General features: G+C 39.9%; 1 protein-coding gene and 1 pseudogene across 2 annotated transcripts; both read left to right on the forward strand.

Annotated features, from left to right (window-relative positions):
* Positions 1-1,178: 1,178 nt before the first annotated feature.
* Positions 1,179-2,126, forward strand: LOC311182353 (olfactory receptor 52H1-like; the record flags this gene model as incomplete). The annotated part of the gene is made up of 1 exon (XM_084251073.1): positions 1,179-2,126. The coding sequence occupies one exon, from the start codon at positions 1,179-1,181 to the stop codon at positions 2,124-2,126; it is 948 nt and encodes a 315-aa protein (XP_084107199.1).
* Positions 2,127-10,650: 8,524 nt separating this feature from the next.
* On the forward strand, positions 10,651-12,010 carry LOC311178954 (olfactory receptor 52H1-like; annotated as a pseudogene). Its single transcript has 2 exons — positions 10,651-10,717; positions 10,876-12,010. The product of its transcript is annotated as an olfactory receptor 52H1-like (transcript).
* Positions 12,011-13,442: the final 1,432 nt, after the last annotated feature.

Here is a 13,442-nt window from a genome sequence, read left to right on the forward strand (position 1 = left end):
TACTAGAAAATTCAATATAGAAATGACAGTAATGCAGGCAACGAAATGTAGCAATGATAGAGAATATGGGGAGGAGAAGGAATAGATGGATAACTTGTAGGGAAGTGCTGCACCACCCCCTGCAGTGACCTTTAGGGCTAATGGCGAGAGACATTCTTGAAGGTAAAATTAATAGACATAGGGAAAGTATTGACTACTAAGTAGGGAATACAATAAAATTTTTAGGCACAATAGGTACAATTACATGCTTTTAAAAAGGCTACTATCTTGTACCATTTTGAAGTGAACAATCTAACAGCATGACATGAAGAAAAAGACTTGCAAGATATTGGAAGGATGAGAATACTTATTCTATGGTTCCAATTAGTGTTTATGATAACTTGAGTAGATGAGAAAGTGGAGGAAAAAATGGAATAGACAGATGAAACAGGGATTTCAAAAGAGGATCATAAGAGCTGGCAGTCAAGAAATAGGGACTGAAAGTAGAAGAAGGACAGTCAGTCCTCGGATCACTATGCCCCAGCAGTAAGAGGGTGAACAATGTGATAACAACGTAGAATAACTGATGAGTAAGATGGCAGATGGGAGAAAAGTATGAATCCTGAAGAGTTTTTGAGTTGACAGAAGACTATTTGGATGGAGATTTTTTTCCCCCCAAATATGGAAGAGGTAGAAGCAAGTCCCTGACAGCAGTAGATTGGCTCACTAGCATCCCAATGACACAGTGACATTAAAGAAATAGGTATTTGCTGACTTGCATGTGGTCTTTGTTGCCTTTTTGACTACCCAGTGAAGATGCTCCTGAGACTCACGAAAAGTAGTGTGTTTAATACATCTTTGAAAAATCTCAGACTGAGTTACATGGTAAGGGCAAGACAATCGTGGAACTTTAATTGACACAATGGGCCAATAGACTCTCAGCTCAGGAATCAGTCAGTCCCAATCTAGTAACAATGGAGTTATGGTAAACTCTATCACCCACAAGTAATGATTGGTTTTCACTGAGGTTAGTAACTAATGTAGACTGTGACAGAGGTATGTTTTGTTTTCTTTAGTGTTTGCTATCTCATAGAAAGGGAAGGATCTTAGTTGTGGACAAGACTTAAAGGGAATTCATGGCTAGTCAGTTCCAGGAATCAAATAAAATATTTTGTCCTCAGGGAATGACAATCACCACGATGGCCACATTGAATTTGACAAGCCTCAATTCAGGCTCCTTCATTTTGGTGGGGATTCCAGGACTGGAACAGTTCCACATCTGGATTGGGATTCCTTTCTTTGCTATCTACCTTGTGGCCCTTGCAGGTAATGGCATCCTTCTCTACCTCATCACAGTGGACCGCAGCCTCCATGAACCTATGTTCTTCTTCCTCTCAATGTTGGCATCTACAGACCTCCTCTTGTGCAACACATGTGTTCCCAAAACACTTGGCATATTCTGGTTCAAAGCTCAAGGAATCACATTTTCTGGTTGCCTCACCCAGTTGTTCTTTCTCCATTTCAGCTTTTTTCTGGACTCGGCCATCTTGTTAGGCATGGCATTTGATCGTTACATGGCCATTTGCTCTCCTTTGAGATATGCCAGTGTCTTGACGCCAAAGACAATTATCAAGATCATGGTGGGTATGGTTGCTAGGAGCTTTGCTGTCATTTTGCCTGTTGTTTTCCTTGTGAAGCGTTTACCTTTCTGTGGGTCACATATTATCCCTCACACATACTGTGAGCACATAGGGGTGGCCAGACTTGCCTGTGCTGATATTACCATCAATATCTGGTATGGCTTATCTGTGCCTCTGTTGACTCTTATCTCAGACTTGGTCTTCATTGGCATTTCCTATACTTTCATCCTTCGTGCTGTTTTCCGTCTACCATCCAGAGATGCCCGTGAGAAAGCGCTCAGCACCTGTGGTTCTCACGTCAGTGTCATTCTCATATTCTACGCACCATCCATATTCTCTAGCCTTACTCATCGCTTTGGTCACAATATCTCTCTCTCCTTTCACATCATGTTTGCCAACTTCTATGTGGCAATCCCACCCGCACTCAATCCCATCATTTATGGGGTAAAAACAAAGCAGATCAGGGACAAGGTCATCCTTCTATTTTTTCCTAAAGGGATGCAGTGACCTAAGTGTAAGGGCACAGAGAGAAGATTGTGGGAAATCAAGCAATCATGTTGATTTAATAGAATTTCTCATGTAAATCAGTAGTTGGCATCCTTCCACTGATGGAATCAATTTCTACAAATTTCAAAACCTCAGTTTTGTTGGAGAAAACAATGGATAGAATCAGAGGGTGAAAGGTAAGAATTATTCAATTTCCAAGAAAATGATAAACATCTGATGGAAGTATCCTGATTTTCTACTATCAAAAACATAAATACACAATTATTTACTCTCTTTGGGTACTTTCATTCTGTTTTGATTAATTTTTTAACAAAGGAAAAATAGCACTCATTTCTGAAATTGTTGTGGGTTTAAATTTGCTTATCACATGGTAAGCTCATAAATTCAACAGCCATCTATATGCTGAAAATTCCCAATTATTTCTCTCTCCCATCTCTATTTGATATCTCCTATTGTTCATCCAACTGAAACTTCAAAATCAGCACATGGAAAGAAATATTATTACCTTTTCCTCTTTCTTCATGATGAATATATTCTCTTGAATTCTCCACCTTGTATAGTGATACAGAATCTAACCGGTTTTCCATGTCAAAACTGGTTCTCCTTATCTCCTTATCTTAAATGTTTAAAAAATTAATTTACTGTTGATTATATTTTCTGAATTTTCTTAACATTCACTCACATGTTTTTAATGTAAAACGTATCCCAACTTTCTCTTTGTCCAGGATTTTTCCAGCCGTCCCACTTAGGAATTTTTTGCATCCAAACTTTTTCTCTCCAATTTATTATTGTACTTAAAAAAATTGAATTGTCTAATTCAACTCCAGCAAGGATCAAGGCAATCTGCTACTTAAAATTATTTAACAGTTACCATTTTCATTTGAATTAAACTAAAATATCCTAACACATCTTCAAAATTGTTATGATTGGCGCTAACCACTTAGTGCTTGGTGTCTACAGTGCCCAACTCTACCCTTCCCTCTCACTCTCTCCTTTACATGCCCTTTATACCACTTTAGATTTTCTTTTCCTTCTGAACTGATACATGTTCTATTCCTTTTGAAATCTGAAGCTTAGCTTGAATTTTGGTAGAAACAAGAATCTAGGAAAATGATTTCTCAATGACTTCATATTGTTTTATGTTCACTAGAGGTTATACTTAAAAAATGTCAAATAAGATTGTTGGTGAGGATGTATAGACACTGGAACTTTGATACATTGCTAGTGGGAATGTAAAATGTCACAACGTCTGTGGATAATATTTTGGTGGTTTCTCAAAAAGTTAAATATAGAATTACCATATTATCCAGCAATGCTACTCCTAGGTTTACACTAGAGAGAACTGAAAACAGATAAGATGTTCAAATAAAAAGTTGTAAACGAATGTTTATAGCAGCATTATTTGTAATAGCCAGGAAAGTGGAAACAGCTCACATCAAATGTTACCAACTGATGAATGGATAAACCAAATGTGTTATATCCAAAAAATGGAATTTTTATTTGGTCATGAATAGGAATGAAGTGATAATATATGATACACATGGATGAACTTTGAAAACATCATATTAAGTGATAAAAGTCAGACACAAAAGTCTGACATTTTGTATGATTTCATTTATGTGGAAAATTTAAAAAAAGCCAAATCCATAGAGACAGAAATCAATTAGTAGTTGCCAAGTGCTGGGGGAAGGAGAAATAGAGAGCTCTTAGTGAATATGATGTTTCTTTTTTGGGATGATGAAGATGTAGAATTAGATAGTTATGTTGCACACCATTGTAACTATACTAAAAGCCTAATTAATAATTCACTTACATGTTTTTCATGTAAAGCATAAATTTAAAGAAATATGTTGCCCACTATAAAATGGTTAAAACCAAAAATCAAAAAGTTTTCTGCATTACAAAGTAAATTGCCATCCAAATGAAAGATCAACCTTCTCAATGAGAGGAGATACTTGCAGATCATATATTTGATAATATACAAAGCATACAAAAAGTTCACACAACTCAACAACAGAATCCGAATAGACACTTCAAAGAAGACATGGTTAGCAGGCACATGAAAATATGGTCATCATCTAGTATTTTTAAGCAAAAGCAAATTAAAAAAAGATATCATTTCACATTGTGGGAGTGACTATTATCAAAAAGACAAGAAATGAGAGGTGTCCATGAGGGTGTGGAGTAAAGGAAACCCTTGTGCACAGTTGGTGGGAATGTAAATTGGTGTAGCCACTATGGAAAACAGTGTGGAGAGACCTAAAAAAGTAAAAATAGAAATTCCATATGATCTAGTCATCCCACTTCTAGGTTCTTATCTAAGGAATATGAAAACACTAATTTAAAGAAAGGTATGTACCCCCATTCTTAATGTGGCATTATTTACAACAGTCAAGGGTGGAAACAACCTAAGTGCCATTGCTGGATTACTGGACAAAGAAGATTCAGTGTATCTACACTCACAATGGAATACTAAGTTTTGTATGGAAATATTGTCATCTGTAACAACTTGAACGGGTAGAGAGAGTTTATGTTTGTGAAAAAAAGTCAGACAAAAAGATAAAATATATGGTTTTATTCATGTATAGAACATAAAGAAACGAAGTTAATGAACAAGCGAAGCAAAGTAAAAACAAGCATTTAGGGCCTCCCTGGTGGCGCAGTGGGTTGAGCACAGTGCTGTGAAGTACTGCAGCACGGGTTCAATTCCTGGCCGGCCAAGGATATACCCACATGGCGCAGCAGACCTCTCCTGTCTCGCCCACTGCTCCCCTCAGCAGTGTCTTCGGGTGCCTGCCTGTTCTGCTCCCTGCTCTGTCTCTGGTGAATCCTCTCACCCTTCTGCGCCTCTGGCCTGTACTCCAGCTCTTGTATAAATAAATAAATCTTAAAAAAAAAAAAAGAAAAACAAGCTCTTAGACTACAAGAACAAAATAATGGTCACCAGAAGTTAAGAGATAAAGGGAATGGGTAAATCGGGTGGAAGGAGTCAATTGAATGATGATGGTGGTGAACAAAATGTGATATATACAGATGTAAAGTATAGCGCTATACACCTGAGACCTGTATAATGTTATAAACCAATGTTACTTCAACAGAAATGTTTACAATGGTAAATTTTTATTATGTTAGTCTTACTTTAATAATAAAATTAAATAATGTGCTCAATATCATACAAATAATATATGATAAGCATATACCTAGAAGTCTGTCTAAGTCCAAAGCCTTTATTTTTAGGAGACAAGAAAATAATTTTATTTTCTTTAAACTGTCAGTATTATGATACATGGAAAGATAAAGTATTTTTGTCTGCTGTAGAAAATATATTATTTTTTAATTATTTTTTTTTCATTAATGAAGTAGCATTGTTTTACACTTTGTTAATATTTTGACACTGTAGGATTTCTCCCTTCAGATGTGGTCACCAAATCTTTCCCACCACCAAGGCATCCATAGTCCATTGTGCTATTTTCCCACTTCTTATTCCTTCCTCTCCCCCTGATTTAAAAGTCCTTATTTTTCACTCACTAGCCTACCTCCCAGTGGGTCGGGATTTCCTATTCTCCTCCTCCTGTTCAACTATTAACTGGCTCCATTGGCATTCCTGGGCACCCTGCTGAGAAAGAGCAACACCTTGACCCCTATTCCTAGACAACTTGCCTCCTGCATGAGCTGGGGATAAAGATAGAACTGATTAACATAGTTATCAGAATTTCTGCAGGCAAACTCTGGAACGGTGAGTGGGGGTAGAAAACCTTAACAATCTTTTCAGCAAACCAACTTAACTCCAAAGGGAGAATCTCCACTCAAGAACACTATATAAAGATGTCCCTTGCTCTGGCAAAACAGAGATTTTGCTTCAGGACTACCTGCCTGTCTATGCAGTTGTGTCTTTAATCCTGCCCATTTCAAAAGGCACCTTCTTGCCCTTGGAGAACTGCCCATTTGCACCTATGCCAATGTCCCTTTCTTCTTCTTTTCTTTTCTTAACAAACCTGTCCTTTTCGCTTAATGATAAAGCCTCATTTCTAACTCACCTGTATTCCTGTGAATAAGTCAAGAACTTCTGGGATTCCTCAATACCCCAGGCCCCATCAGCCCCAGATATAAAAGGGACTTTTTTTTTTGCAATTATAACAAGAAAAAGGAGGTAGAAAATAGGCATGTATATGCCCGTTAGACGCCATTCATATGTCCTGCTTGAGGTCATATCCAATGGCTTCTAATTTCTCTGTTAAGTAAAATAAAGGATTATCTGTTGAGAAAAGGGGAAGTTGTTGATGGTGAATATGGTTGGAGGAGGGTAGAAAAAAAGTTATAGAAATTGAGCTGAACAAGATCATGTTGGAACTTTGGGCATTGTTGAGGGTTAAATTTTAGGTTGATGATCATGAAAATAGGGAAATATAAATATGCCTATTTGAAAGGTGTTTTTATTATTTTTAATTTTATTTTTTTTCAAATTTATTTATTTATTTATACAAGCACTGGGTACAGTCAGAAACGCGGGAGGGTGAGAGAATTCACCAGAACCAGAGCGGGAACAGAACAGGCAGACCGAGGAAACACACTGCTGAGGGGAGCAGCCATGTGGGATCCTCACCAGCGGCCGGGGATTGAACCAGTGTTGCAGAGGCTGCAGGCAGCTTTGCAGCCCAGCGCTCAACCGCTGCGCCACAGGGGAGGCCCTGAAATGTGTTTTTTCACCATGACCTACAGTACTTATTAGGTTGATTAGCCTAGGATTTGAATTCTTACATTAACACACATGTAATTCTTACATTATCACGCATGACAGAAGGTCAGTGAGGCAAGGATAAACAAAACATTTCTAAGTGTGATTGAAACACTGAATCATAGCTAGCCTGGGTAAAGAGGAATGCAAAGACATCTGGGTACCAAATGATCAGGAGTAAAAACAGTCAATGTCCTGGAGGGCTCAAGATCATGAAAATAAATTGGTGATAGCTGAGACACATAACTGAACAACTATGAAGTAGAATATTTAGGCAGGGGTTTCTGGGAGCCAAGACGTCATGGCAACTGTATGATCTCCGAAGGCTGTTGTGTGGGATCTCAGACAACCATAAAAGAGGATTACAGCAGCCAGGTCAACTTTTGCATCTGTGGAAGGTGGGAGAGGAAATGAAGATGATCTGAACCAACTCTCAAAGCAGTATTGAAGCAAAGACCTACCTTCTCATAGAAAGGTAAAATGTGGACAGTCACTCAGGATGTCCCTGAACAAGTTTGGAAACATCACTTCAGGACAGTGTTGGAAGAGAGAATAGCTACATGCGACAAAAATTGAAGTGAACCAATCCAGGACTTACAAACGCCTCTTCTATATCAAAGAAAAAAATCTCTTTTAATTAGTTGCAGGTGAAATTTCGGGGAGTCAAGGTGTTGGGGCTTCAAGTACTCCTGGAAGCCACCGCTTGAGACTTGTTATCCTCTGCCTGTTTTTGGCTAAAGATGAGAGCCTGGCTCCCAAGCACATGGCTTGGACTATTTTTTTCTCCTCTGAGTGGGCATTTCATAGAGGCCCTGAGCCCAATTCTGTGGATTCCCGCTGCAAACCACCACACAGATGATCCTTTAACAGTTATTAATTAACCTGCCCCCAAGGATTTGGAGGAAGATGAAGATGAAGATTTTGAAAAGGAGAGCGTGGAAGTCCAGGAAGGAACAAGAACAGAAAGCTGGAGAAGACAGCACGTGTTTGGAAGACATTCTCTGTGGAAACCCTCTCTTTGCTCACTGGCCCCTCCCTGCCAGCTTCAAAGATAAAAGGAGACGGGATGATGTTGTTTGCAAGGACTGTGCTAGAGGTGTGGCTGATCAGAAGATAGACAAAAGATTGTAAAGGCTACTCTGTGATCTGAATTTCAAAAAAATTTCAAGAAGAAATACCCTCAGTAGTACGGTTTTATGTGCTAACTAAAGACTGCAAAATGTACAGGATCTTTCTGATTTTATTTTGGTGAGCCTTTCTTCTCTTTGCCCCTTCTACATTGTGTATAGTCGCCTCTCATTTGAACCTCCCAGATGTCTTTTCCTTTATGAGACCATGTATATATAAATATACGCATATATGAAATATTATATATCTATATGTTTTTTTTGAGAAAGTGAAAAGGTGGATTTATTGAAACACTGCAAGAGAACACAGGGTGGGGGGCGGGGTGGGGGGCTGATACAGGAGACATCTACACACCAAGAAGGGTGTGAGACTCTCTTTTATAACCTGTTATCTGCTGGGATGCCTGGGCTTGAGCATTGACCTTTGACACAGATTGTGTCCTGGTCCTGCTTCTGCATTTGAGATCAAGTTGATCAGTTCTTATGGCCCAATTCCCAATGCAGCCTTACCGAGTCCCTTTATCTATTCAAGCCTTCCAAACTGGCCAGCTGGGCAAGGAAGGGGGTCTTAGTTTTTAACCTTTGTAATGATACCCTGACCTTTCCCCCTCTCCTGAGAGTTCAATGACAATCTTTGGAAATGGGATAAAGATTTAGCTTCTGTAGCTTCTTCAAGCTGAGTTCTGGGGTGTGGCCCTGGCCCTCCCTAGCTTGTTTTGTGTAAAGACTATAGGGAATGGGGTGTGAATGGGAATGAGATGCTGCAGGTTGGGTCTTTAGGCCAGGTCAATTTCAGCCATCACGTGTTGCTCTGAGGGGCTACAGGTGGTGCTGGTTGTCCAAAATGGTTGCCCAAGCATCCATCCAGGCATTCTGCAGCTGTGTAGGCCTCTAGGTAGCCATACTCCATGACCTGAAGCTGTAGTTTGATGGTCTGTAAGCGAGATGAAACTGAACAAAAAGTGAGCAAACAGGGCTGTGGTGTTGTAAAATGTCCAGCCTTGGGTTGGCCATCAGTGCTAGTGAGGGCAGTGAACCAGTAGGTCAGTCTGGAGAACTAGAGCAAGGCAGAGCAAATGGCCCCTGTATCTACCAAAAAGCTGATCTCTTTGCCTGCCACTTTTAGGATCATCCAATACTTGTCCATAGAAGTAGTAAAGGCTGTCTCACCTCTGGGGTCTTTTAGAAAAGGAGGTCTTCTCCGTTTTTTTTTTTAAAGATTTTATTTATTTGTGCATACAAGAACTGGGGTGTGGGCCAGAGGTGTGGAGGGGTGAAAGGATTCACCAGAGACAGAGCGGGGAACAAAACAGGCAGATTGACTGAAATGCACTGCTGAGGGGAGCAGTGGGCGAGACAGGAGAGGTCTGCTGCACCATGTGGGAAGCTCCTGGCTGGGGATTGACCTCGTGCTGCAGTGGCTGAGGACAGCTTCATTGTGCTGTGTCTTAACCCCTTGTACCACCAGTGAGGCCCTACTTTCAGTTTTCTTTATGTGACTTCGTTTGATGTCTTCTGCCATTCAGTTTTTTATATATATATATATACCATTTGTCACATACTCTACAGATAATTTTGGTTATGCGTGCCAGATTTCTAGGAAAACACCCTTTGGGCTTGACTCCCAGCCCTACTGGTTTCTCCTTGTGCGGCTTTTGGCAAGTTACTTAACTTCTCTCTGCCTCAGTACCACATCTTTAAAATGTATCTAGATAACAGTCCTACCTATATCATAGGGCTAGTAAGAAGATTATAGAAGTGATTTCATTAAAGAGTTTTAGACTGTATATTGAAGATTCTAAATTCTTGTGGAAGTTCCTGATTTGCTGTATTTATTAACCCAGAATTTAGAATATATAAATTCTGCATCTCCTCCACTAGAGGTCACCTCTGTATTTGTCAAAAACACGAACCAATTTCCTCACTCGGTACTAAATGGCAACTGGAAAATGAGTTGCCTAGTGTTCCCTCCAGTCCCCTTCACTGCGAGCCAGCCATTCAACATGACCGTCTCCGAACTTTCCAGTCTGCAAGGCCCAAAGCTTTGTCATGTCAAGTATGTCAGAAAAATCATTGCGAGCACCCTAGGGTTGGTATAGTGGACAAATTAGAGTTCCACTCTTATATTTCCTTACACTTTTATGTCTACTGCCTACTCTCAATTCTTGGCTTCTAACAGTGTGAGGAAGCAGTCACCATGTGAGACAGCTGCATGAAAGAATATTGGAGTAGGTGGGATTTAATAATCCTGATCCTGCCACTTACTAAAGATGAAATCTTGGGTGAGATTATCTTTCAGTTTTTGTAAAAAAAAAAAAAAAGAAAAGAAAAGAAAGAAAGAGGGGAGATAAAAGTAATTATCTTATCTTAGAAGATGATTCGAAATGAAATTATAGTTTATAAGAGCCTGACCTGTAAGAGGGATTTGTAATTGCAACCTACCTCCTTATTTTCATAGTTGTATCCCACTTAGTTCCTTTTTATCTCTGTATTGGTTCATTTGCTTTTCTTTATGGCCACATATATCCAGTAACAGATTGCATTAGCCCTAGAGAAGCTCAGTCTTTAAAACTGGAATAACATTTTTGGCAGTTTGAAGATTATAGAATGCCTGAGCAATTAGTACCTGTTGTATTGGGTCAGAGAGATCTCTCTTGAAGAGATGAGCATTGCTCTTCAGAGCAATGAAAGGTTCTTCTTTGGAAGATTGGAAAGGGAAAAGCTGGGATGTAAAGAGAGGGTGGAGGAAGAATTTCCATATAGTTTACTCATGCTCATTATATAGAATTTGTTCTTTGCAGACAGAAGCTGTTCATCAGAACCCAGTGGCCATGTGCATCCTGAGTAGCTACAACACAAGTGACTTGACTCTCTTGGGCATGCCTAGACTTGATCAGCTTCCCCTTCTGCTGTATCTTTCTTTTGGCCACTGTGGGCAATAGTATCCTTCTTCACATCATTGCAGTGGGACATGGTCTTCATGCACCCATGTTCTTTTCCCTTTACATCCCGGTTGTTTTGACCCCGTATTGTAAACCTTTTACCATCTTCTGGCTTGGTTCCCAGAAAATCAGTTTTCCTGACTATCTAACCCAATAAAGTACTCTTTCTGCACTACAGCTTTTCCTGGACTCAGCTACATGATATTTGACTGCTATGTGGCCATCTGTTCCCCTTTGAGATACAATGACCCCAAGGACCATTGACAAAATGCTGTGGGAATCAAGGTTTTGCTCCATGTGTTCCCCTTGTAAATCAGCTAACTTTTTGCAGAACACGTGTCCTCATCAATACTGTGGTTCATAGGTGTTATCTGCCTTACCTGTGCTGATATCGCCATCAATATCTGGCATGGCTTTTGTGTTCCTATCATGGCAGGATGACAGATGTTGCACTAATTGCTGTCTCCAGCACCATGCTCTGTGCTTTCTTTCACTTTCCCTCCTGAGATGCCTGCCAGAGACGCTTGGCACCTGTGGTTCTCTCATCTGCGTCATCCTCATGTTCTATTTACCAACATTCTTCTCCATCCTTGCACATCACTTTGGGCACAATGTCCCTCATGCTTTCCACATTGTGTTGACCAATCTCTATGTAATCATCCTACCTGTACTCAACCCTGTTACCCAGGGAGTAAAGACAAAACAGGTTCAGGACAGAGTCACTCTTCTCTTTCTTAAGGCATCCAAGTGATACATGCCTGCATCCGGGCAGCAAGAGCAAGTTGACTGTGCATATGGAAGTTCTGCATTCGCTTTGGTACATAAGATTAAATAATCTAATAGTGTGTATTAGATTGGATAATATTGGCTATTAGACCTAAGCTGTAGCTTATCACCCCAGAGAAAGAACATTTGAAAAATTCCATCTTAATTAGAAAAGTGGTTTTGCCTTTCTTACCATTTCAGACATGTCTACTCAGTCATTGCAGTTGCAAAAAAGGTAAATCGTGAGTCTAGGAAATAATAGATTTTTTTTTTAAATTCCTGGAAACTAAAATTTTGCAATTCCTTATAACTGCTCTAAGATGATGACAAACTTAATTTAAACAAAAATGATCAGCATCTTTTTTTCAATATATTGTTTATGGGGCTAAGGGGACAGAAATAATACTAAATAACCATAACTATCTGCTTCTAGATGGGTTTGCCCACTTGAGAATGCCTCCATCTGAGTTGGCTGCTGCTCTCTCCAGTAGTTCTGCAGATCCTTCCCTGCTCCACCTCTACTTTTCCCCAGGTCCTGGGAGTGCCAGGCAAATGCAAGTCAGCAGAGATGAATATAGGCTTCTGCTAATTCCTCATTAACAGCTTGCAGCGGAGGCTAGCAGTTTCTCAATCCTACCAGGCCTCAGGGCCCATGCCCCCCTCCAGAGACGCAGAGAAGAAACCCATAAATCCTTCTCATAACACCTGCTCTCTCCCAGGCTTACCAGAGGAGCATCTTTGGAGCATCCCAGGTCTCCAATGCACTGACCGCTGAGTGGACAAGCTGGAGCAGCAGAAAAGGAAGCAGCATTGGGTAGATAGAGGTTGGATGCATCTTCCTCATCTTTAATCCAACTTCCACAGCAGAGAGGTGAGAGGTTCCTGTCCCATCAGCAGTAGAAGTTCACCAGCTAAGATCAGCCATACCCGAGGTAGAGTTTTGGGATTCCTGAAAATATCACCTTGACTTATTCCAAACACTACAAATATCACTTTGACTTATTCCCGCACTTTGACTTATTCCAAACACTGAAGATTTTGATAAGAATGCCAGGCCTCAAGGAGATGCTCTAGGAAACATTGTTGTCCTGATGGAAATGAGTTAAGATTTTTTTCAGAGAACAACTCTGGGGTACAAAGGGGAGCACGCAGCACAGGGTCAGTGAAGCTGTTTTGAGAACTGGACTAAAGCATCACAACTTCCTTCTTCTCTCCTACCATTACTGAATCAGAATAATTGGACAGATGAAGGTTGGGAACCTGGAGTGGGATTAGAAGACAATATCATCAAACTACCCACTTTATTTAGAGCTAGCCTTATACTCAGTGCCTGTTTCTTGGGTCTATTTGCAAAAAAAAAAAAGTTATTTCTTTGGCCTAATCAGATCTAATCTGAATCTTTCAGTCTGCTTTTAACCAATATTTTTTCATACTCAGGACCTTTCTGCTTTCAAATTTCCTTAGTTCAGTTCCCAACACTCTTTGTTGTTAAAAATATATATTAAAGAACTTGAGGCAGATTATGGAAATGAGAGGTAAGAATGCAGGAGAATGGGACTCTAGAGGAACAGGTTCAAGGGACAATGCAAATGCTAAGGGTAATAGCAACAACACTTTGTAACATGCATTAAGCTTTCACTGTGTCTCAGGCACTTTTGTACCTCATGCAATTGCTTTGCATATTTTGTTTTTTAAATCCTTACATTATTCCTGTTAAGTGGGTACATTTATTATAATCCATGGATTT

This window comes from Talpa europaea, assembly GCF_964194135.1.
Source record: "Talpa europaea genome assembly, chromosome: 1".
Taxonomy (NCBI): Eukaryota; Metazoa; Chordata; class Mammalia; order Eulipotyphla; family Talpidae; genus Talpa; species Talpa europaea.